Consider the following 26,945-nt stretch of genomic DNA (forward strand, 5'->3'; position numbering starts at 1 on the left):
AAGGAAAGGAAATACAAAAAACGAAAATGAATAAATAATAATAAAAAACTTGAGGTTATAGCAATGATTATAATATTCTTCCACCACATTATCATTCGCATCATCATCATTATTATCGCCACCATCATCATCACTACCAGCAACAACAAATTTGCTCCCTCCCCCCCGTCTCTGCGAGCAAGGAGGGCTCGACAGAGCTCGCCATTTTTAAGTTAATATCAATCACTTTTCAAAGTTGGAAAACTTTCAGTTGGTTGAGGCGACATAAACGCATAATATCAAGTTAACACAACATTTTCACAGACTTGAATTAAAACTAACTTAGAATTTTACATTATTATGACTTTTTCTTTTTACAGTTTATGTAACTTTTGGTGCTTCTGCAGCCAGCCTCAAGCAGAGAGTCAATGAACTGCAGATTTTTGCACTTCCGCATTTGACTTCATTTTTCAACACCGGAGGTTGCCGCTTGCTCCCCTTTGATTTTGTAATACTGTGACCATCCCGTTTGCAGTAATACGGTTACTGCAAAAAAGGTTAAAACAAATACCGGGATATCAATTTCAGGTCATATCGCCCACCTCTAACTCATCTGTGCTGCGACTTGTTTCAAGTGGAGATAAATGACTTCTCTTAACAAGTGAAGACAAATCTGACGGGAAAGATACCCTTTCACTGATAAACAGCCGGAAGAACAGTTTCATGTAAATATTCAGCAATAAAACTTCTGGGCCAGTGTAAGGACCAATTTCCTCTGGCATGCTCAATAATCTTTTTCCATTTCCTGTTTTTTGTATAAAAATTGGTTTGTGTTTCCTCTTTGCTGATTGATTCTACCTCGTGTGACTGAGCTATTAGAAAGACATCACAAAAAGTCCCAACTGTTTGATTCTGAGGGGACAAACGCAGATTAGCTGACATTTGTGTTGATATTTTCATTCGCGGAGACATTTTGTTCCCGCAGTAAACCGATCGGAACAGAAGCATGTGCACAATGACCCCTGGTGTAAATGTAAATGTTGAGCAGTATGGATAGAGCAGCATGAGGCAGCATCAGGGGCTTACATAAGGTGGATCTGAGCTTTCATTTCCTCCAGGCTCTCCTGCTCTTTGCTCAGGTTCACCTGCTGCCGGTGGCTCCTTGCCCACCTTCTGTTGGTGTTTATTTCTAGAAGCAGACCTCCTCCCTCCTCTTCTCCTCCTCCCTCTGTTCATCTGTCCTCCTCTCCAACTCTCTGTCCATCCTTTTGTCTTACAAAACCATTCATTGATCCATTTTTTTTCCTTATACGTTCTCTTCACCCTTCTGTCTCTTTTCTTTCATCTCTGAAGCTTCCTTTTATTTTATTTATTTATTTATTATATTTATTTTGTAACACCCGCCATCCCTCTCCTACATTTCTTATTGTCATCAGCTTTTGTTTCACATGTTTCCCTTCATCATCCTTTTTCTCCTCTTTTCTCTTATTACCCACCCCTTCTTTTACAGTTCTTCTCCCTCTTTGCTTTTTATTTTTTCTCCATTGATTTCCCACTTTCTTCCCTCTTTCATCTCCCACCCACCCCTCCTCTCTCTCTCTCTCTCTCTCCACAGGTCCATGTGTCCTCTCTCTCTCCTCCCCTGTATCATTAGCTCTCTCTCCACCTTTTGGCCTGGAAAACACTGGACACGGAGCCTCGGGGAAGCTTCTGCTCTCCTTCTGTTCCAGCTTTAAAGGGGTATTTCATGGCTCAACACAGATATTTTTTACAGTACATTTCAAAATAGACATGTCCCTTTCTGCCTCAAAGCTGGACTATTTTATTTCAACACAGACAATAAGAAAGCACAATGCACCAAATTGCCCATCCATTGTATAATTATTCAGGTTGCTACACATTAAAAGTTGAGTTTTTTTACAGTTTTTTTTTATTTTTTATTATTATTTGTTTTTGGCTCTGGGATAACGGTGGAGGGTTTTCAGAGTTGGCAGATTTACTGTTTTTCCATGGTGTTTGGTTACTTCTTTTGTATTCCTGCTAGTAAAAATAGTCCCGGGCAGGTTGTGATAAATTCATTAGCTTTTTGTTCCAGCCAAGTAATAAGTGGATCCCCTTCTCTTCAGCCAAAACCTTTTACACTTTATTAACTGATTTAAAACTCTTTGCCTTGTTCTTTTTCCAGTCTTTTGTTTTCATGAAACAACCCGGGAAATTAAAGCTTTGTAGATGCTTTCATCTGTTCTAAAGAATGAATACTTGTTTTATGGTAAATTGACTTTTTATTTTGATACACTTTTTTTTATACCCGAGGGGGAATTTGGATTCGCACTCTGTTATTTTAGGGACATGCTTCTCACGCACAAATGCACAAACAGGACCTGTGGACATGCATTGGTGGAGAGATGTCAGAGTGGGGCTGCTACACACTGCTATGCAGAGAGCGCATCAGAGCAGTTTGGGGGGTTCTGTGCCTCACTCAGCAGGGAAATGTCCTTGCACCTCTCCAGGTACCAGACCAACCTGGAGTTGCCGGTTCAAGCACCGGGACTTGAACTGGCGACCCTCCAGTTCCCAACCCAAGTCCCTACGTTCTGAGCAGCCAGCCGCCCCGAGTTGACCTTGTGTAGCACTTTTCCTACTCTTCTGACTACTTTTTTAACTGCAGTTCACATGCTCCACCACTTTGGTTTGAACTGAGGTAGAAAAAAAGTTACCTTTTTTTCAAATAGACATTCTGTATAGAAAATGTCAGCCTGTGCCGTTCAGTCTGTCAGGTCTCCACAGACTGAAGAAAATTGTTCTTCTTTTTGAGGACATCTGGCACAAACATAACAGTGGTATTAAACCAGATTTTTCTAGCTGTGCTGCACAAATGACTGTAATTCACAGCATCTGCAGGAGGCTTATTTTATCAGGCTGCTACTCGCACAACAATCCAAAGCTTGGTGAGTTTTCTCTCTGCTGAGTGAAGACATGACAGTGATTTAATTTTTCACTGAGGTAGGCCTACATAGACAAACATTGTTATTCTAGTCCTTACAATGATGAATTCAAATGTCTCTTTCATTTCTATGAAGTGAACTTGATCCCTTCTTCAACCTCATGTCCTTGAAAGACGGACTTGTCGGTTTGTACCAAGCGGTCAGGTTTGGATCAGTACAGTGTGGTACGGTTTGGGATGGTAAAATCTGATCTTGCTTGCATTTCCACAGCCAACCGTACCCTTACACAGCACTAAATCACAGTGCGAGACATAGTGTAGACAGCCAATAAATTCAACAAAGAAGGAAAATGTGAAAGATCAGCATCTCTGAGGTTGTCAATGGGGCGGCAGCCTTGATATTACTCTCTCGAAATCCACAGGATATTTAAGCATTGTGCATGTTGTGTTTGTCTTTTATTACCGCTGTCGCATGCTAAGTGAAGATTCTTTCAACCAATCTATGGACTGCCGTGTGTCTTGCTCCAAACTTTAGGGTCGGATCCGTACGCTTGGCACCCCAACAGAAGGGTACCAAAAAACGTAGGACGGTACGGATCAGTTATACCATTCCCAACTTTTGACAGTGGAAAGGCCATGAATGTGTCCCAAACTGGACTGCTTGTTGGAAACGGGGCTTTAAAGGCTGTTGTGTGTCAGCAGTTTTGACATTCTCTGCTCTTTAATCTTGACAAGACAGAAATGCCTTAACTTCTCTTAACTTCTCTTAACTTCTCTCTCAGTATAGATCACCATACAGCCAACACCCACATGATGCTCCTCACCACATTCATGGCCCGGAGCCAGCAGTTAGAGAGCCGCATGCATGACGATAATTTGTCATGCTTACACAACAAAGACTGTTGAGTTTCTGCTGCGGCTACCACAAAGCTAATTAACCCCACTCCCCTCTCCACTAGGCTGAGATGGTGAGAAGAAAATAATTAACCAGTTTTTTAAAAAATGATAACGTAGTAGCCAATAAAGGTAAAACTTTCTCTCTCTAGCTAATAAGTAAAATGGCTGCTTTTCTTCTTCTTTATCATTGTCAACTGAATATTTTGTTAAGTCTGGACTGATGGATGCACGAAGCAACATTGCCCCAGGTCCAAGTTGGCCTGAGCAGGGAGACCTCTTCACGTTGTAATCCAGGATAGTAAGCAGATTTTACCAAGGACCTCTGAGTCCCCTGTGGGTTTTATCCAGCTGACTCTGAATATAAATTTAGAATCAAGACACAGCCTGCTAAGTGCTAAGGCTAGCTCTTTAACTCAGTAGAATGACAAATTGAGCAGCAATAAATTCAGACAGTCTCACAGATGACTGAAGTAGATCCTGGACTATGTACTAATTCAAAAACAGACTTTGAATCCATGGATCCATGAATCCAGAATCATTTTGTATCTAAAGTAGATTCTCAATCGAATCGTGACCCCAAGAATCAAAATCAAATCGTGAGATACACAAAGATTTCCTGCCCTACAGACAGCCCTTATCAGTGTGTTTTTTAGTCAAAATATATGGACTCTGATTTTATCAGGGTCTCCCTCCTTGACTAGATTTTACACTTTTTATTATCGACTGAATGTAAAGCCTGTTATCAAGTTTCTACTTTGAGATCTGAACACATATTAATGATTTTTCTTCACATGTGTATGGAAGAGGAAAAACAACTTAATTGTACTCCCCCAACTCACTGCATGCATGATTAAAAAGCATTTGAACTTAACGGCTTTAGCTAACTGAAGTCAGTGTGTATGATTTGTCTCTTGTACTGTTTCTTTCTTTTTCCAGAGAGCTTGTTTTCTTTCATTTACTTAGTGGATTAGTTTTTGCACAAAAGCACAAAACATCTCACCTAATAACATCAGATAGGGAGCAAATGGTGCTATAGCGCTGACATGCTGTGGTGGTGGTCATTGGGCAGTGTAGAGCGATTTGACCTGATAGTTATGTTTACATTGTCTTTCTCTCTTGTGCATAGTAATGAAACCGCTAAAAGGACTTTACAAACACCTGTTTTTGCCATCTCGTGGATTTGAGCAGTCTGTGTCATGGCTGTGAAGCTACACGTCTGACAGGACACAGACACACAGCGTGCATATGAAGATGAAGATAAAGATAAAGATAAAGATAAACTTTATTGATCCACCGTGGGGGAAATTTGTGCATTACAGCAACTCCAGAAAACAGGGGACGGGAATATACTTATTAAAAATAAAAATAGAAGTTAAAAACAGATCAAACATATTTACATCATTTGAATAATAAAAAAAAAAAATACAATAATGTAAAATTACACAGTAACTTGTTCTTAAAAAAACACACACAGTGTGTAGCATGAGGTGGTGATGTTGTTAAAGAGTCCGATGAAACAGTCTGACGGCAGATGGGATGAACGACCTGCGGTAGCGCTCTGTCTTGCAGGGTGGGTGTCTGAGTCTGCTGCTGAAGGAGCTGCTCAGGGGCCCCACAGTGTCATGTAGGGAGTGAGAGGGGTTGTCCATGATGGATGTCAGCTTCACTAACATCCTCCTCTCACCCACCTCCTCTACAGAGTCCAGAGGACAGTCCAAGACAGAACTGGCCCTCCTGACCAGTCTGTTCAGTCTCTTCCTGTCTCTCTCTGTGCTCTCTCCTCCCCAGCAGACCACTGCATAGAAAAGTGCAGACGCCACCACAGTGTCATAAAATGTCCGTAGCAGAGTCCTGCACACTCCAAAGGACCTCAGTCGTCTCAGCAGGTGTAGTCGACATTGGCTCTTCTTGTATAGGACGTCTGTGTTGTGTGACCAGTCCAGTTTATTGTTGAGGTGAACACCCAGGTATTTGTACGTCTCCACCCTCTCTATGTCCAAGCCCTGGATGTTCACCGGTGCAGTCTGGGATGACTGCGGAAGTCAATCACCATCTTCTTTGTCTTGCTGGTGTTGAGCTGAAGGTGGTTGAGCTCACTCCAGTCGACAAAGTCCATGATGACCTGCCTGTACTCCTGTTCGCTCCCCTTAGACACACACCCCACGATGGCTGTGTCATCGGAGAACTTCTGCAGGTGGCAGCTCCCAGAGTTGTAACAGAAGTCCGAGGTGTACAGGGTGAAGAGAAACGGGGAGAGAACTGTCCCCTGCGGGGCCCCTGTACTGCAGACCACCATGTCAGACTCACAGTCCTGAAGCCTCACGTACTGTGGTCTGTTGGTGAGGTAGTCCGTTGTCCATGCAGCCAGGTGACAGTCCACTCCCGCCCTCTCTAGCTTCCCCCTGAGCAGTGCAGGCTGGATGGTGTTGAAGGCACTGGAGAAGTCAAAGAACATGACCCTCACAGTGCTGCCGGTGTTCTCCAGGTGAGTCCAGGATCTCTGCAGCTGGTAGATGACGGCGTCATCCACCCCGATGTTCGGCTGGTAGGCGAACTGCAGAGGATCCAGATTTGAAGTCACCAGGGGGCGGAGGTTGTTGAGGACGATCCTCTCCATGGTCTTCATCAGGTGAGAGGTGAGGGCCACAGGTCTGAAGTGGTTAGGCTCCCTGAGGTGAGATGTCTTTGGGACTGGCACCACGCAGGAAGTCTTCCACAGAGTCGGAGAGGCCGTCGGAGGAGGAGGAAGAAGAGGAGGGGGTTGTTTGGGGGGGGGGCAGGATACTCAGGGTACTCAGATGGAGTGTCTGAGAAGCGGGCTGGTCTGCGCTCTGGTGGGTGGGGGTGGGGTTGGGAGCAGAATCAAATCTAATGAAAAACAGATTCTGACACCTCTGCTCTTCATCCTCTACACCGATGACTGCAGAACCACACAGCCAAACTGTCACCTGGTGAAGTACGCGGACGACACAGTTCTCCTGTGTCTGCTGCCAGGCCCCTCTCAGCACCATGGACCAGTTCTTCAGGAGTGTGTGGAGTGGTGTGACAGCTCCTGCCTCGAACTGAACGTGAGCAAGACCAAAGACATGGTGGTGACCTTCTCCAACAAGCAGAGGGAACTGGCTGCAGCTGCAATCACCATAATCCATGGGAATCCTGTCGAACTAGTAGAGGAGTATAAGTACCTGAGTACCATCTTCGACAACCTGCTGAAATTCGCCTCCAACACCGAGAAGATTCTCAGGAAATGTCAGCAGCGAAAATACCTTCTAAGGAAGCTCAACTCCTTTGGAGTCAGTAAGAACATTCTTCTGACCTTCTACTACTCCTTCATTGAGAGCATTATTACTTTTTCTATAACCTGCTAGTTCCACTCCACCACCCTCCAGAACAGAAACCGCCTGCAGAGCACGGTCACAGTCTGCTCTGAGATCATTGGACTACCTGTAAGGACTCTGACATCCATCTACGAGCAACAGACAATCAGGCTAGCAGGTCGGATTATGCAGGAAACCCATCACACGCTCTCTTCCCAGGATTTGAGTGGCTCCCCTCAGGACGCCGGCTTCGCTGTCCCAGGCCTGTCCAACTCCTCAACTCCCCCCCCCCCAACAGACACCAACACCTCTCACCCAATGCAGACTCTCAGCTGTGAACTTGCTTTTTTACTTCCTTTATATTTGACATGTACCTTAACTGCCTCTGCTTTATCTGGTCTCATGCACTACATCACTTTATTCTATCCATTTTATATCAGTATTCATACAGTTCTGGTTAATTTATTCCTGTTGTTCTTATCCATCATTGCACTACGGTCACTTTATTTATCTCATTTTTACCTTTTTCAGTTGTATTGTATATATTAGTTCTGTTGTTCCATTATTCACCATGCACCTTAATAACGTATCATTTAGTATTTGCCTACTTGCACATAGCTCTGTATATATATATTTATTTCTCGTTTACTGCATATAGTTCTGTTTACATCTGTTAGTCCGATCACTGTCCACTTATATCTACTCTTTTATATTTTGTATTGTTAAGTTAAGTTTAAGCTTTAAGTTCTATTTAAATTGACACTTTATATTTAGGTTAAAATATTTCGTACTTGCACTGTTGTGTTTTTTTAATTGAATTGAATTGAATAGCTAGCGTATAGCACATTATTTTGCTGTTGACAAGAATTAAAAAATTGAGAGAGTATTTCCATGCATTCCCTTGATTCAAGAAAGAGTCAGTAGGAAATCCTACTCTGGAATTTCATGAAGAGTAGCCACAAAGCCGTGTTTTGCATTGTTGGGTTCACATGTAGTTGCCACATTGGTAAGGAAATGCAAAACATTACACAGTTTGCCAGTTTAGGGTCAATGAAGTACCTCCGTCTATCTAAATTATATGGGATTTTTTTTTTTTTTTTAAACGTCTAAATAAACAAACGGTGCAGACTTGCATGCCATACTGCATGGCGTGCAGAGCAAAGGTTTAATGCTGTGACTTTACATGTATAAGTTCAAAATAAATGGGAGACAGTAGAGAGCCTGAATTTATTAGAACGTCTTTTATGTACAATTGAAAAATGCAAGGTACAAGACAAATGTCATACAAATAAAAACATGAACATCTGTTTGGATTTAACTTTAACTTTACATGTTGTAGAGATATGTACAGTATCATCAGACACTAAACACACACACACACACACACACACAGACACACACACACAGGCACATGCAACACACCCTGTTTGCACAGTTCTGGCCAAGGCCCAAAGGCCTGAGCCCACAGGCAAGAGAAGGGGGGTGGGAGGGGGGGGCACAGCCCACAATCTGGGCACATGGAGTGTGTGTGTGTGTGTGTGTGTGTGTGTGTGTGTGTGTGTGTGTGTGTGTGTGTGTGTGTGTGTGTGTGTGTGTGTGTGTGTGTGTGTGTGTGTGTGTGTGTGTGTGTGTGTGTGTTTGTCTGTTTGTCTGTCAGCGAGAGGAGGGACAGTGTGAGAAGTGGGTGGAGATGGGATCCTGAGGGAGTGTTGAGGTGTCTCAGCAGCACTTTGGTTCAGAGCCTTTGAAGGCGCTGAGGTTGAAGTTAGTGTCAGTTCAAACTCTCTCCATGACTCTGTATGTTTTGTTTTTGACTTGCTCTGCTCTCTTCTTCTTCCTGGACTTTACCTTAAACCACTATGGGAGTACTCCGGTTGTTGCCGGCCTGTCTAAGGATTTTTAAAGTTCCTGAAGTGTAAGGAGGAGAAAAAAAAGAAAAGAAACAGATATTCCTGGAAGAGTCGCCTAACTGGACCTGGGGTAAGTTTTGCTTGTGGTTCATTGGCATGTGGCTTCACTTCACTTCACACTGCTGTTTATTGTGGAGCAGAGCACCACTATTTAGTATAACTTTATTACTAAACACTGCGGAGGTGAACATGTAAACAGAGTAGACGTGTTTCAGAACCTCTCAACTTTTCTTGCAGCATGTAAATTTGAGAAAATATGGGAAAATATTACAATTTTGCACATTTAGCTTATTGTTTAATGTCCCACTTCTAGTTAAAAAAAAAAAATCCTTCACTTTCTTTGTGCATTTAAGGTTCCTGTGTGGTGGTTTAATTAATACATTTTAATCACAAATTGCTGCAAAAAAAAAAGGTGTGAGGTTAAAGGAAACGAGCCATTTTAGCAATTTCCTTCACTTTAGCAAAAATAAGAGTTTGTGGATGTTTAATGAGGGATTTGGAGGCTTTTATTTCTGACAGTTTTAGCCTGAAGTAACGTAGGAGGTGAGGCAAAGAGCAGCGAAGCAGGCACATGTCAACACATGCAGCTGAGCTTCTGACGTTTTGGATGTTCAGCCCTCCCTTTTCTCTTCCGGTGTGGAGTGGAATTGCACAATCTTTTTTTTTTTTTGCATGATGATGATGCATGTACTCAAGATGTTTTGCAATGCAATGACAAGAGGCAGGTCAGGAGCTGGCTTTTACCATTCTCCTTAAGAGTCCTGTCACTTCCCAGTGAGGACTCTGAAATGGAGGATGGCACTTGGTGATGGATGGGATGTCGAGATAACCTTAGAGCCCTGACCAATTCATTTCTTTCGATGGAACTTTCCATAATGGAAAGCGACATGCAGGTAGTTGTTTTGCAAGTGGAGTGAAAAGGAAACTTACTGGAATATTTTCCTGGATCTCATTTAGCCATAAAGTTGCCTGACACTCTGCTATTTTTGGACATAATAAAAAGGCCTTTAGACAAATAATTGGTTTTTATCACCCTGCAGAAACAGCACATCTCCGATAAGACAGTATAATGTGTTAAAGTAGGATATAGTCAGTTTAATTTCCCCATTAAGTCGTGTTTTTGCAGGAAATTCTACATTCAAGCACGTGCAAACCATTCAGTGTTCACAGATAGCTTTTTAAATGATCTGATGGGCAATTTGGTAAAAGCTAATTGCAGCGCAGATAACACGGCTGCTTGAAGCAGCTGAGATAAAGTCTAGGCTCCAGCAGGAAGGATGAATGGAAGTGCCCATCATAAAGCATGGATATATATTACCCTGATGCAATTAGGCTGCTGGACCCCTTCAAGTCACTGAGTGACTGTCTGAAAGAGTTAAAGCTGCAGGAAATTAGACAAGGAAACACAAGTCTGGAAAAACAATAAAAAGAGTGTGAGGGGAAAAGGATGTGACGTACACACAAACACACACTTTCTTTAAGGCCAAATAACACACATAACTTCCCACTCTCCTCATTTTACACAGTCTGTTAAAAAACAGACCCTCAGACGGTCTGAGTGACTGACAGGCTGAGGTTGCTAACTGGAAACGCTGCTTAGGCATCTCTGACCCTCCCTGTAATTATGGTGCTGAGTGACCCTTAAGGTGTGTGTGTGTGTGTGTGGAGGGACAGTTATCTTTAAAAAGACCCCTCTACCCCTCTCATGACACGACCTGACCCTGCAAGGAGAGGGGGAGGCCGTATCTTCACCATTATGGTTTTATGGAGAAACATTTGTGCTGTAAGGAAAATGAGCGGGTTAGTTGTGTTGTATGTTTTAATACTGTAGGTTATTGCTGTCTATGGTTATTACACCAATATAATAAAAAAGGAACTAATGAAAGAAGGTCCACTTTTACTCTCACAGTGACGAGAAGTCTCATTCCCAAAACATTTCTATCACATCAAATGTTTTACGACGTATATATTTTTTAGTCGTGAAAAACCACAACTGTGAAGCTGCTTTTACTATAAAATGTTCATTTATACTGTTGGATAAGAGCCTGAAAACGTATCCAACGTCTTCTCAAGCAAGCTGTAAAACTGCTTTGGATGTGGGGTTGGGAGGAGCCACTTTATTTATTTAACCTCAGAGTTCTCTTTTGGGAGGGAAACCCGGGTAAGAATAGCAGAAACACATGGCTCCTACAAGAAACCAATCACAAGAAGATCAAAGAAACAGTGTGAAAATCAGCTGAATCATTCAAACACACACAGTTTGGATTCAAGAGAATTCACTTTGAATGTCGGAAAAGCCAGAGTAACTCAGATTGTATGTTTGAGGTCAGTTCGTAGACTTAGACAAAATGCTTGCTAGGAGAATTATCGACTTGTGCTAACATTTCATTTTCCGCCTGACATTGACTTAACAATTTTTGTTCGGCAGGGGGATTTGATCAACCTTTAATCAACTAATTAGATCATAACTAATATACTGTATAGTGATGCTTACATTCATACTTAACAGTATGTCTTCCAGTGTTTCTAAACCGGGGTCTTTTATGGTCTTAGGGTCATGTTTTTGTCACTGACAGGCTCAGATGTTTATTCAAAGTGTCTTACAACATTACAGAAATGATCCTTAAAGAGTAAGAAGTGTAAGATTCTTTATTTTAAACAAGCTGCTTCATCACCACTTTCATTGCCACCGAAGTAGTTGCTGGTTTACTGCTAACTTGATAAATCAGGTTTTGTTTTGTTTGTGACTTTTTTCTTTCTTTTTTTTAAGATTTCTTTTTGGGATTTTTACCTGTATTGACTAGGAGAGTGGATGGAGTTGGAAACCAGGTAGAGAGAGAGAGAGAGAGAGAGAGAGAGAGAGAGAGAGAGAGAGTGGGTTATGACATGCAGGAATAAAGCCACGGGTTGGACTTGAACCCGGGCCGCTCGTTTGAGGACTAAAGCCTCCAACCATGGGATGCAACCTAACCACTAGTCCATTGGTGTACCTGACTTTTGTCTTTCTAATGGTAATGCACAGAAAACAATATAATAGAGATAAAGCAACAGAAGAATGAATGCACATTAAATAAACCCTGACAAATAGAAAGTACTCTTTACATCCAGAACTGTAGTTTGAGTCTCAAATAAAGTAAATCTAGATTATGGAGCTGAAGCATGAGTCTATTAACACTAAGTGTAAACTGACATGAAAACATACGATGCAGGGAGGTAGAGATATAAAAGTTCAATACAGTGATTACTTAGGAGAATTTTACAAAACTGCCATATTTAATTTGAATTTCCAAGATACAATATCATTTTATGTGGACATTTCCTCTACACTTAAGCAGGGTACTTAAGCTTTTAGTATAAAATAGAGTATTTACTCCCATCGTTGAATAGAACAAAGCAAAACACAGAAATGTGGCGCATCTTTTTAGAGCTGACATAAAGAAATAAGAATATTTCTGTCAAACCCAAAGCATTCCAGTGTGTGTGATGATGTCAGGATAGTTGTTTCTCAGTTGCTGTACACCCTCTCACAGACTCTTCTCAGGGTGTTCAGCTTCTCATCAGAGCTCTCTGTAGTCCTGACAGAGATAACTACCTCTGGCCCCTGAGCATTTCAAAGCGATTAGCTCGACCCAATATAACCACTCAGCTCCAGTTAAAGGCTCCGTGAGAGAGGTCATTTTAGAGGCCAAGCCCTTTACGAACCCTGAACCCTGAACCCTTCCAGATGGGGGTCAACATTCTAAACCCCTCCCTCACAGAGTCCAGGAGGTCTGATCTGAGAATAGTCTACTGCAGAACGTTTTTACAGGTGTTATTTTGAAGGAATCAACCGTTCAGTTTTCAGTCGATTACATTAGACTTTGAATTTGGTACATAGAGCTGTGGGCTGAATGGCTTTCTGCAGATAATATAAGATCTGTCTCTGTGCCATGAGACTCCCACCTATGATCCTGAGCGTAATGTAGCATGAAATGTTGGAATAATGTGCCATGATTAAAGTAATCCATGCTAATCCATGAAAAAGAGAAAATGAATTGCAGACGGTTGTACAGAAGGTCAAGTGTCAGAACCATTGACCGCTGATAACAGTCGTTCAGGGGGAAGTAATAAAGTGAGAGCAGAGCAGAGTGCTGGGAGGCAGTTTCAAGAGAGGAGAACAAGTCAGAGCGACCGAGGAGAATGATGGAGGCTCTTCCAGACCCTCCAAACATTGGATTTTGAATCTTTACACAGGAAAATCTCAAGGAGAAGCGTGGCTGCTTTAGGGATGTTTTCATCCAGTATAGTTTGGATTTTAATGTCACCAGCCTACAGTTTTTTTTTCTCCTGTCATGGTGGCCCTGTAGGTATCAGCTCTTATAAGTAGGCTGTAGAAGAGATGATTGACAGGTCCCTTCTTAAATACGCCAACATACAATTTCTTCCCCACGGGGTACTATACAGTAGAAGAGGAATCCTGCCTCCCCTGACACAAAGAACAACTCCCACTTATATTGCATTTTGATAGACATAACAACAACATATAGGGGATAGTGAGCAGGTCTTACCACCTCTGCTAACCAATTTTCTGGGGTGACCCTCAAATTGGGGTGAGGGGGTGGGGGTTATTTTTAGGCTGTTACTTGTCTAATGTTCAATATTTCACTCAGATGGCAGTTAGGCTAACAGGTGTTTATGAATAACTGTCAGGCCAAAGACAAACAAAATACAGTCTATGTAAATATGCAGCTTTTTTTAAGCGTTCTTAAACGGTTAGCCCACATAATTAGATGCAATGGAAGTTGTTTTTTCGACTGACATGCATCCCTGGTTAAGTGTTGTTTTGTAAAAACAGAAGTTGTGTTTGCCCTGGAGTAAAAAAAAAAACGGCGCAGGCCTTTATGTACTGATACATGAAGTCATGTAACCAGAAGTAGAGAAGAGACTCTCTGGCGTGAATTAAACAGACCAAAGGCCAAGTCACTCTCTTTCTCTCCAAGCAACAGTTTTTCCACAAAAAAAAAAACTACACTTATCTAATTACACGTATCCATTAATTATTTTGTTTTTTTCAGATAAAGATGTTTCTAATAATAGCGCTCACATGATATATCACAAATATGTGCAAAATAAATGCAATTTGGGGTTACAAAATGCCCTTACACCTAAAAAAAAAAACAGTACATAGTTAATCATCCGTATGTACAGAATCTCATTATATTCCTTGAGTTTTGGAGTTTCTGAGGCTCCATTGTGATGTCATCAGGCCCCTTTGTGTAGTATGTGGTAAAAAGAAATCAAGCTCAGTGGATGCTTTTCAATCGGTATTCTCATCACGTTTTGTGAGTCAACAAAGTTAAAATAAATTCCCCTCGGAAAAGTAAAGGACATCAATGCCTGACAGATAAAAGTAATCTGTTGCAGTGTTGTCAGGAATCACATAATGTGAAATGGACTTTAATCCCACTAAGGATTTGTGTGGGACACCGGGGTATCAGGACGTCGTGCTGTGCAGACGATAACACACAAAATGCTCGACACACTGCAGGCAACTCAAAGAGCTGCTGAAACCTCCGAGCTGTACGAGGTTTATCAGTGATTGTTAATGTATCATTGTCAAGGATGGTGTGGAGGACAAAGCCCCCGAAACTCACTTTCTTTTTAACCCACCTCCATGGATTCTCAGAGACCTTGGTGCTCGTTTATACAAACTTTATGTCATTTAAGTTGTGAGTCACGGAGTTCTGAAACTGACAAAAGCCTCTCAAAACTCTTCAGACTCCAGGAAACTTTTAACAGAGTTTAAATGCTAAAGAGAAACACGTCTCTCTGACACAAACTTTCCTCTCAATGGGAGCAGCGACTGTACCACCTTGTTGTAGCACTTAACCGGAAAATGTCAAACGTGACAACTATGTCACTCTGTAAATCTTTAAAGGGGAAGTGAAGCATCACCGGCCCTTTGTAGTCGACACATTTGGGCTTTTTTTCCCATCTTAATACAAGAGTGAGCACTTTGGAGTGACATAGAGTAAAGCCTCATCATCCATCACTGCTTAATACTGCAGCACACACTCATTACCGTGTTGGATTGTGCCAAAGGACACACTATAGATGTTTTTTTTTTATAGATGGGGAGAAAATTGAACCTTGACAGTTATGCAAATCAGAGTCTGAAAGTGACTTTAGTTTCAGGTGGAGGAAAATGTTTGCAGTGTCATGTCCATAACAGTAACATTAGGTCAAAGGTCAACACTAAACTTTAATCTTTATAATATTTAATATTGTAGAATTAGTGACCACACCAGGTATTTTCTTGACTTTGTAAATAGTAGAGATGCACTGATCCACTTTCTTTTCAGTTCCGATACGATTCCGATACATATGTACCATTATTTAATATCATAACTGATAATGTTATTGTTTTTGTTGACAGTGTGGGTAAGGTTACACAAAGCTGTGATTAACCCAGCATTGCATTGCATTGCGCTGGCTTCACAGGAAGCAGAAGCTGCTGTCAGGTTTTTCAAATTATGTCTTTTAAACTGTAAGAACTGTACTTTTTAACACATAGAAGCAGCTGTTCCATCTCTTCTAATCGTTGTCAAGGAGACATTTTGTAGACACTTCTCACAGTTCAGTCTGATCATCTTCAGAGTGAGACTGTGTTAGCTGAGAATGTTTAAAGTTCCCAACTATCTTTTTCTTGATCGGTGACGTTGATCGGCGCTGTCAGTCCGATGTCCGATACGTAAAATACTTCAATATTGAACCCGATAATGATATAACATCAGCTCGGTTCCATCTCTAGTTAAAAGTAGCTACTAATGTCAGTATGAAGATACAAAATCTACATTTAAGTGAGATAAATACACATTTTGTCTGTTCATATAGTTAAGGTAAGACATTTATTTAATGTGCATTTCTTTATCTTTGTGTTATCTCACTCAATACAAAGTACAGCTCTAGAAAAACAGACTTTCTGCAGGCAGAAACCTCGAGCAGAACCAGATTGTAGGCGGGCAGCCATCGGCCTTGGACAGCTGTGCATAGGCTACACTATAGCGTTAGCATATACTGATTAAAAAAATGTTTAACTGTTAGATTGAATAAATATGTTGGCATAGAAAGAACGCGTCTAATGTTTATCTGGAGCTTCTGCAAAGACATAAAACTGGCTGATGTATAAACCCATGTTTTTAATTAATAGAAAGGTACATCTGAGGAGTTCCTTTGAACCGCCTACATCCAGAACAGCACCTTGCTGTGACTATTAGGATATTATATTTCAGCTGATTCCCGGCTGCCTCCTCTCCTCTCTTTTCTTTTGGATAATGGGGGCGTAATCACTTCACAAAAACCAGGAAACAGGTTGACGGGATGAATAAACGCACCCGGCTGCAGAGCTGGGGGGAGGACTAATAATGTCGTATAGATTTCAGAGGAAAAAGAAAACCCTTCAATCTTTTAATTCCCTTTGTAAGACCACTTTCTTCCATTTCTGTATGGCCACATTAAACTGGTGAAGAACCTTTGTGCAGACATATGGAGATAATTACCTGTATGCCACTGGGCCTGATGAGGCCTGCTGTGTGCTGCTGGCTCTCTCACATCAAACCACATCCCCCCCCCCCATTATAAAACGCTGCTGGGTTAACAAAGGCAGATTGGCAGATATATAGATCCATGATTCAACTTGCCTGTGTTGCAATAGTCATCACAGGAAACAGGTGACGCTTATTTAAACACTACTTGCATTTAAGGCTGATGAGTAATAGAAGGACGAGAACAGATGCAGCACAGGCTGAAATGATTTTCTTATTTAACTTTAGTTTGTTATTCTATACAGTCTTGTTGTGAAGTGAAGTGTGAAGCTTTGCAAACTTCCTTTATTAATCTCATGAGTGTTAGTATTTTCATTAATAAAACATAAGTATAGATTCCTTTATTTTAAAGGTTTATGCTTAGGATAAGGGGTGTGAATAAGTTTGTAGTTCTTCCCACCAACACTTTTCAGACGAGTAAATCAGAGTGACTAAGTGTCTGACACTTTCTTTTGCATCATGTTTCTTGTAAACATAACTTTTTTTTTTTTCTGTCTGCTTGTTTATTGGACTTTTTTTCAATGTTCAAAGTAAAAAGATTTAAGTCATTTTTAAGTAGTTGATGAATTCATTGGTCAACACCCGTATCACTAGTTGAGTTTGGATTTGTTTTTAAATTGTATCAGGATGTGTAAAAGTTGTCAGATGGATATAGTTTGTTCTATTGCTACACACTGCAACTCAGGGAGCCAAGGCGGGTTGGGGTTTGGTGCCTTGCTCAAGGGCACTACGGCAGTGCTCGTGAAGTGCCCTGGCACCTCTCCAGCTACGTGAAGAACTTTCGGTCCCTACGGACTGAGCTACTGCCACCCCAGGCAGTTAAAAGGGTTTTAAAGTCGCAGCTGTAGTGGTGTCTTGTTCTGCACATTATGTTTCCTTCGGTTGTGGGATGAGACAAGATAGAGAACTGGGGTTACATCCAGGTAACTTCTAAAAGTGTGCATACAAGGGAAGATCACAAAGTCAATGGGTGACTGTTAACCTTTGTGGGTGGATTTAATGGTTTACAATTAAAAGAATTGGTCCAAAACTTTAACTTAATTACATGACTCCCATGTATCTTGTACTCCCCATAAAGAAAACACCGAAACAACAAAAAGGTAAATGAAGAGAGTAGTTTAAAGCTCCATGTGAGGAGCTTTCAGTTTGTGTCGATATTGGCGCCCCCTGTGGACAAAGTTGTACTTGTTTTTTTATCTCTTAGTGGTTCTTGTCCTGCACATGTGTAAGTAGTGTTTAGTCAAAAAAAGACAAAAGAACAAAAGACTACAGCACAGCAGCACAGAGTAACTTTCCTCGTCTGACACCTACCCTTCGGCAGCATTTACAGAAATTAAAATAATGATATAGAATGAATACATCCAGTCACCAATGGTCTTTTTTTGTTTTGTAGATAATAAACAGGTACCCGTATTCATTTCAGTCTGTTCCATAACTAGCTAAAAACTCCTCACAGGAGCTTTAAACATTACTTGAGAAAAAAAATCAAAGAAAAAAAATCTTTATCAGAGATCACTTTGTCTTAGCCTGCAGCAGAGCAACAGCAAACATGAAACATTTGTGTTCAAGGCTGTGTGGGCCTGCAGTAGATTTCAACACCGTTCAGTTGCAGCAGATTCTGTTCTCTGTCTTTACTCTTAGCCATGGGGGCAATGGCGAAATGCGATCCAGGAACCTACACACCAACATGTGGCTGCAGGTTGCTATACCTGGAACACACACATGGGGGGTGGGAGGTGTGAGAATGTGTTGGTGATGATGTGTACTTGCATGTGTCAGCTGACCTCAGCTGCAGCAGTAATGGCCTGGAGTTACTGCCCCTGCAGCGTTGAATGTTTAGATGAAAACATGAATGTCTCAGGCCCAATTTCAGGTTCAGTTGAGTTCAGTGACTCCAGAGAAGTCTGACTGACGTGTCGATTTGCTGCAAGATCATTAAAAGGTTTCCTATAAGCTGCAGCAAATCACAGCACTGTTAAATTTCACACTTACTTGTCAGCTGCTGCAGGAGTGACTGACTCTGTAGAAAGACGACTTTTCTGTATTCAAAGGAAACTCACTTGTCATGTTTTTAAATGCATAATTTAATACACAGCTTAATTTGCACATGGAGTAAATAAATTCCTGCATGCAATACAAGGGTGCACCAACATAACTACCTTTGTCTGCATGTATGAGTATGACTCTTAATGATAAGGCAAATAGTGCTGATGTGTTTGATTCATTACATATCTGCAACAACATCTATTACATCAAACAGCTCTCATTATATTTCAGTGTTTTCCAGCACAGTGTAATCTATCCTCATCGCCCGCTTTAATCATCCTCATCTGGTCGCTCTCTACCTTCTGATTTACCTTTATTTCTGCTGCGCTACGTGAGCAAATTTTAGTCTAAGTATTTTACCTTTGAGTTATGATGTTGCCAAACACTGTTCGATGTTTTATATCCTAACCCTGAAGACATTACAGAGAACTGGGTCATCTGTAATTTATTTCAAATATCTCTAACCGGGAAATCCATAATACATTTAGTTAGTAGTTAATCTCATGCACTGTGCCTACTTTTGATTATCAGAGTTAATGGGCTACAGAATGTGTTGATGAAATCACGTCAGGATGACGGGTTAAAAAATGACCTCCACCGGCCACATTCAGAGAATCTGTTTTCCTCAATATGAGCAACTGTTTGCAGAACTATTAGACTTCCCTGAGGAGATAAATACAATTATTGAATTAATTTAATTAACTACTTATTTCTGGAAGAGTTTAAAGGATAAGGAAAAATGAAAAAGTGGAGGAAGACGGTTTTTTGTTATTATCGAGTCAAAATATGAAGAAGAAAAGTTGGACAAAAATAACCATCAGAAGATTAACTTTTTTTGTTTTTAGCATTTTGTCAAAATGTCCAGAATTAAGTTGGAATATGATTTCATGAATAAAATCTAACTTTTCAATTAAAAAAAATAAAAAAACACCCTCCTCGAATGTATTTTTTCTTAAGCCTGAAACAGCTTAAGTTCACCTTAAGGGCCATGATACCCTCCCATGCATTCTTATATCAAATTGATTAGAAATAAAATACTCTGTTATATGCTAGTGTTCATGTGTTCTATTTCTGTTCGGCAGCATTCATGTTAGCCATTTCCTGTGTAATGAAGTTCTGCTGTTTTCCGCAAAGATGAGAGAATGAGATCTTTCTGAGGCTTGAACTGAGTTAAACATCTAGATCTGTTTCTGTCCATATTGAGGAACACTGAGTTTTCTTTTTGGTGACATTCTTAAAGTGTCATTTCAAGGCAGGTATGCAGTTTGTTGTGTTGCAAAAAAAAAAACCTATACATCTCTTATTGTGGTGAACTATCCCTTTAAGAAGAACCTGTATTTGGGCTTTTTAATCCATACTTGAGACATTTGAATCCAGTCCCATTTGTTCTGTACACAAGGAGAACAAGTATAACATATTTTCCAAACCCATCTGAGTCCTGTAATCATGACACCGAGGATTACTTCCACCTCATTATGCCAATCCTTTAAATCCATATGTTTGAGACGGATCAATGTGAAATGTGATGTATATGCGCGTACTAATCTAGCAACCAGACACTCTGTCACACAAAATAAACAGGCTGTTTCTGTATGCATACATGTGGCTAGACCTTTGATCTGTGAGGAATACCTTAAGAAATAGAAAGACACGATCTGAAGCAGCCCAGCCCTTAAAAAAGAGTCTTCCCGTAGTTTTAAATATGCTGAGACCTATTTTAATCCAGCCTCGCAGATGTTAAAGATAGAGAAATGACACTGCGCAAGATGACAAGATGCCTTGAATCTCCTCCAAAACCCAAATAGTGACCCTGACTTTCGTAATCTGATTATCTGTCACCAAGTTCCCAGGCTGCAGATAAAACCCCACATACCTGTCACCCTCCACTGAAACCTCCAGCGCCAGACTACCTGGAGAACTGAATGTTCAGTGGCTTGTAAAAGCAGAGAGGGTTGTTTTTATAAAGCCAAATCAATTTTGAGATAATGTTTACATCTGATATTCATAACTCAGTAGAGCAATGAAGCATCTTTTTTTTTTTATCTTGCCACTTTGGGTTTTTGAATTAGAGAAGACAGTCGGAGCGTAATTGGTTTATCTAGTTCAGTTTTCTTTCATCATATAATCTAAACAAGCTTATTTTTTTTTTACAGAGGAGTGAAAGGGGAAAAGAGCATGGCAGAGATCTATTCATCTCTGATCTCGGGGAACGGCATTTCTGCCCTGGAGATTGTTCTGTGAGGATTTGCTTTCAGCTCTGGATGAGCTGTCAGAGCGGCAGTGAAGGGCGAACTTTTCTGCCCTCCAGTTCTCTCTGCTGTCAGCTCTGAGTGTTGTGAAATTCAAGCTGACATAGTGTGGCTGTGAATTAACTGGGCTCAAGTTAAATCATGTATTCAACATGTCCCAATTTTTGCCTTTTTGATTCCATTCGAGAAGAAATGAAAGTCTATTGACACCTTCAGACTTGTGTCAAAGCTGATTTAAAGCCTCCTTTCAGAACATGTTTTTTTTTCTGCTTCCCCTATCCGTTATTTATTTGCAGTTTAAACATCCAAATGGTTCCATATACACACTGACTTGCTAATGTTTTTTTTATTGGTCATAGTGTAGGTTGTTCCAATACAGTGGTATTGCCGGCATGGGCAAAAGATTTGACCAGCATATCCAAAATTAACCAAAGAACCCCTGAATGCTAAAACTCGAAGAGATAAATTGGTCGTTCAATCCTTATCCAAGAATAGTGGCAAATGCGTTAATTTAATTATTTTGTGAATGTGTTTTCTGAACCCTAACTACTAGGGTTTTTTTTTGCATGCCTAAGACCTACAGTAATGTGACAGGCTTTGACAAACACTCTGAGTAACAGCTGATAAATGATACTTTGAAAGTCACTAAACAGACACCACCTTGTGACTCTACAGCCCTTTTTACACATGCACTAATGTGTCGGGTTAAAAATTCAGCCATTTGCGTTCATACATGCCGCTCACCCAAAAACAAAATTGGGTGAGCTACATGGGAGTTTTCAGGAGTTTTGTGCATGTGTGAAAAGGCTTTAAGATACACAGGGGGAGGCAGTTGCATGAAAATCTCTAATTAAAGATAAAGTAATGAGCAAACGTTGAATGTTCATTGAATTTTACACAGAGATTGGCCATTACTTTTGTTGCTAATATGTCACATGTGCCTTCACATGAGGACACATTGATGGTGTTCAGAATGTAGAAAACATTTTTTATATCGTCTGGCTTTATGCACCTGGATATATTTTCAATTTTCCTACATCTTATCAGTCTGAGCTCCGATAAACTCTATCTGCATACCAGAGAATGCTACATCCTGAGTTTAAACCATAGTAATGATTCCAGGGAATTAGATTACATCAGTTTTGTTACCATAGCTGCAATATAAAAGTATAAATAACGCAGATTCACAGAGATAGATTAGGTTAAAAAGAAAGGCATTGGAATATGACAAGAAAAACTTCTAGCAGGTTAATTTGCTCTTCAGGCAACTGAAAGTGAGAAAATAAAACATAATGAATATGACATACGTTTCCTGCACACACAATTTTTTGCCTATACAAAATGCCATCATGTTAGATATAAGTACTTAAATAATCAAGGCTGTTTTCTTCTATGGATCTTAAGTGCATGCTTTGTCTGTTCTTTACCATAATGCCAGCATTTTGTCCCAGCCTCTATCTTAAATGAGATACTGCAATTCAAACTGATATTGCAATTGCATTAGTGCACGTTCCTGATCCTTTGTATAGAATGAAACCAGCAATTTTTTTTGGCTCATGCCTCCAGGGACGTCTAATGCACATAAAGCAATCATCAGCCAAGACCTACAGTACACATGCAGCCATTTACTCTGGGATCAGGACTGAACCACCCACTGTCATCTTCATGATACCGAGTCATCAAACTACAAATCCCTCCCCATAGCTCTAGGATGACAAAGGCTTACAAGTAATAATTTTGAGGAGTACATTTTGCTTGTATTTGGCCTCCAAAGGAATAATTATGGGGAAGAGTTCGGGCTGCCACCTGTCTGAAAGGCTTGGAGGCAATTTTCTGGCACTGAAACAATGTGTTGTTTTACTTTGCCTTCTTTCTTTGGTCAAGGCAAGTTTGAACAGGAGTGAGATACCTTGCAAAAGGTCTCACCTCTGCTGTTGTGTTAGTGGGTATTCTGTGTCCATTTTATTATCTTTATAGAGCTGGGGGGGTAATGAGTGGTGCATTTACATAAAAGCAATAAAAGCTGTGTGTGTATCACACATTTTTCTGCAGATACACAAGGCAATACAGACTTATTTACTGATTTTTTTTCCATTAAGGCTTATCCTATTCCTGATTTTTCCCTTTCTGTTCTTTTCCCAGGTGTGAGGATCTAAATGGAGGCACTAAAGATGACAACTTTTGGAGCGACTCTCCTTATTTTAATAGCAGTCCTCCTCCACATGGTGAGCTGTCAGGGGAGTATAGCAAAAGGAAAAGACAGCTCACCGCTAAAGTTCACACACCATCTCTACAACGCTACCATCAATGAGAACTCTGCCCCGCGGACTTACGTTGAGACGCCAGTAAAGATGGGCATTGAAGTGTCAGATCTGTTCTGGGAAATTGATTTTAATGTCGTCTCAGGTGATGATGACAGCCTTTTCCAAGCAGAGGCAGTGAAAGTCGGAGACTTCTGCTTCCTCAGGATCAAAACACGCAGCAGTAACTCAGCACAACTCAACAGGGAAGTTAGAGACACTTACACTCTCACTGTAAAGGCAACTGAGAAAGCTTTTGACTTCCAGACGAAGACAAAGGTGTTCATCCAGGTGCTTGACACCAACGACCTAAAGCCTCTCTTCTTTCCTGCCTCGTACAGTATCGCCATCAGTGAGGACACTCCACTTAAGTCGAGTTTGATGCAAGTCAGCGCTACGGATGCCGACATTGGGAGCAATGCTGAGTTTTATTACACCTTCACCAGCAGAGCTCATCCTTTTGTCGTTGACCCTTTCACAGGCACAGTCAGTGTTGTCAAAAGGCTCAATCACACCCGGGCAGAGAGATACGACCTTACTGTTTTAGCTGAGGACAGAACAAAGAAGATATCTGGGGTTCAGAAATTTGGGAATGTTGCCAGGGTTACAGTAAATGTACAGAAGATGTCCACTTCATTCCCAGTTATTAAACCTCTCCAAAAGCCCACATTCTCTACAGATGGCAAAATAACTATCAATGTCCAAGTGGAGGCAGGAGTTAAACCTGTGGAATCCCTCAGTATTGTTGCAGGGGATCCCCACAAGTGCTTTGAGATAATCCCCTTAGGTGTGCGTGGAAGTGACTTCCAAGTGATCTCCACAAAGAGGATTATCTGGTCTCAAACTCCTTTTGGGTTGAATCTGTCCCTTCAAGCTAAAGATAGGAGTTCACCAAGTTTACTCTCTCGAATTACACAAATCCATGTACCTGCATATCGTTACAGCCCCTTGGCATTTCTTGAAGACACCTACATTGTCACACTGAGTGAGTTTTCACCCCTGAAAAGTCATGTAGTTAAAGTTTCCGTAAACTCAGTAACTCAAAATGTGACCTTTGGTATCAAGAATAATCCAGACAGCACTAAATTCAAGATTAATCCTAAAACAGGAATTATCATAACCACAGAGAAATTTGACTACGAGAGAAAGAGTCGTTATGAGTTTGATGTAGTGGCCAATCATGGTGAAGCTGAGACCCACATAGTGGTTGAGATAACTGATGAAAACGACAACAGCCCAGAGTTTACCCAAACCTCGTATCAGGCAACGCTGGATGAAAACATCCCTGTTGGCAGCAGTGTTTTGAAAGTATCAGCCACAGACAAAGATAAAGGCAAAAACGGATTTGTGACTTATTCTATTGCCAACTCAGGCCCCTTACCTTTCACAATAGACCCCTTCACTGGAGTAATTTCAACGTCTGAGCACTTAGACTATGAGTTAATGAAACGGCGGTACCACCTGAGGGTTTGGGCCTCTGACAGCGGCAGCCCCTTCAGTCAGGTCAGCGAATGCCCTGTGACAATAACCCTGAACAACATCAATGATAACTTCCCCCTGTTTGAGAGGGTAGGCTGTAATGCCACTGTGCCTCTAGATTTACATGTGGGAAAAACAATTGCAGAGCTGTCAGCCATTGATTTAGATGAGCTGCAGCAGTTGAGGTATATCATCGAGTCTGGAAATGAGCATCAAATATTCAGTATCGACTCAGTGTCAGGAGTCATCACCCTAAAACAACCAATTCCCCTGGGGTCAGGTTCCTTCACTTTTAGAGTTGTAGCTACAGATGGCAAGCATCATTCTGAAGTTTCAGTCATCAGGATAACAGTGACTAACAGGGGCGATGACGCAACGCTTCACTGCCGGGAGACGGGCATTTTCAAACAGCTGACCGATAAGCTCATAGAGTCAATCAAACCCATTTTGACCAGTCAAGAGGAAGACACATACTCTGATATTCACATCACCAACCGACATTCTCCAAAGTTTGATCTGAGCATCCCGGGTTCAATTGACCTTGTTGAAGACCATCCACTGAATTCAACCATTGTTCAGTTCAAGGCGACAGACTCCGACACTGGGTTTAACAGTAAACTCGTGTACGCCTTATCAAGTGGGAATGAGGATGGCTGTTTCTCCATTGACACTTTCTCTGGTGACCTTCAGTTAGTGTGCCCGTTAGACAGAGAGAGTAAAGAGTTCTACATTCTGAACATCACTGTCTTTGATTTGGGCATGCCACAAACATCTGCATGGAAGTTTGTTGCCGTGAATGTCATGGACATCAATGACAATCCTCCTGCTTTTGACCAACACAGATACGTGACACGTGCGTCTGAAAACACTGAGCCAGACTCTATTATTTTTACAGCTCGGGCAATGGACCCAGATTTAGACGCAAGCGGTAATATCAAATACTCCCTGCTGTCATCAACAGATATGTTTAGAATTGATGAACTGACTGGTGAAGTGACGGTGACAGGTCGTTTAGATCGAGAAACCTCACCAAGGCATGACCTCTGGATTGAAGCGAGAGACCAAGCGAAAGTCGGCCCCCAGCTGTTTTCGATGATTGACCTTGTGGTAGTTTTGCAGGACATAAATGACAACCCACCCAAGTTTTCCCCAAAAGTATACAAAGTTAAAATCCCAGAGGATGTACCTGTAGGAACTGTCCTGGTCTGGGTTGAGAGTGTCGACTTGGACCTGGGCAGCGGAGGCCTAGTCACCTACAACCTGAAGAATACAGAGAGCGGGATCTTTCATCTTGACCCCGCCACCGGTGCCTTGACCCTTGAGAGGGAGCTGGACTTTGAGAGGAGGCCAGTTTACAACCTCACTGTCCGGGGTGTGGATCATGGCCTCCCTCGCTCCCTCTCGTCCTCCTGCTTTGTAGAGATTCAGGTCTTGGATGTGAATGAGAACCTCCACAGACCTGTGTTTTCAGAGTTTGCGTATGAAGCTGGAGTTATGGAGGATGCAGCAGTGGGGACATCTGTGGTCACACTTAAAGCCACAGACAAGGATCAGGGACGAGATGGGGTGGTGAGGTTCCACATCCATGAAGGTTCTGGTCTCGGAGTGTTCACCATTGACGAGGAAACAGGTAACTGGATTACATGCCTAGATGATTTTTTGGCAATGAAGAAAATATAAAAAAAAGTTTAAATTTTCACTTATTACACCACATGTTGTTACTGTTGGGTGTAAGTTCTCCATGTTTTAAGGAGGACTAACAAGGAGCCAGTTGTAAGAATTAAGGTGTAACCAATACATTAGATGCCTACCTTTGAACACTGGTTCTACCTACTATCTCAGCTGGTGCAACAACCTTAATGTGAGTAGTGCATAGAGATTGTCCAAATTAGAAATAGCGTTAAAAATAGGCTACATTGAACTTAAGCATAATTGGTGCTACCGAGTGCACGACTGTTTGAAAAAAAGAAGATACATTTGAACACTGGTTCTTCAACTGGTTCTAAGACACATTATATTATTGACTCAGTTTGACACGTTTGTGGTGCCCCTATTTGCCTGGCATTGGTTACTAATAGGGATGACAGGAGTAGAAATTGCAACAGCAAAATGTAGCAGCGACATAATCTCCTCACCACTCACTTCTAGGTCAATATTTAAGTACAGTCTGCATTAACACCAAATTCAATGTAAATGTAGCCCAGTAATGCTTTGGCACATCAGCACAGTGACATGTCTTCA

At 41.3% G+C, this 26,945-nt stretch overlaps 1 protein-coding gene across 1 annotated transcript in view; it reads left to right on the forward strand.

Moving 5' to 3' along the window:
* The first annotated feature begins 8,671 nt into the window (after positions 1 to 8,671).
* The window catches only part of fat2 (FAT atypical cadherin 2), a 113,526-nt gene continuing 95,252 nt past the window's right edge, over positions 8,672 to 26,945 (forward strand). Inside the window, exons 1-2 of the mRNA XM_065958899.1 lie at positions 8,672 to 9,117; positions 23,068 to 26,334. Of these exons, the coding sequence (XP_065814971.1) occupies positions 23,082 to 26,334 (3,253 nt within the window). The 5' untranslated portion in view covers positions 8,672 to 9,117; positions 23,068 to 23,081. The remainder of the gene's footprint in view (positions 9,118 to 23,067; positions 26,335 to 26,945) is intronic.

Source organism: Labrus bergylta, chromosome 9, assembly GCF_963930695.1.
Source record: "Labrus bergylta chromosome 9, fLabBer1.1, whole genome shotgun sequence".
Taxonomy (NCBI): Eukaryota; Metazoa; Chordata; class Actinopteri; order Labriformes; family Labridae; genus Labrus; species Labrus bergylta.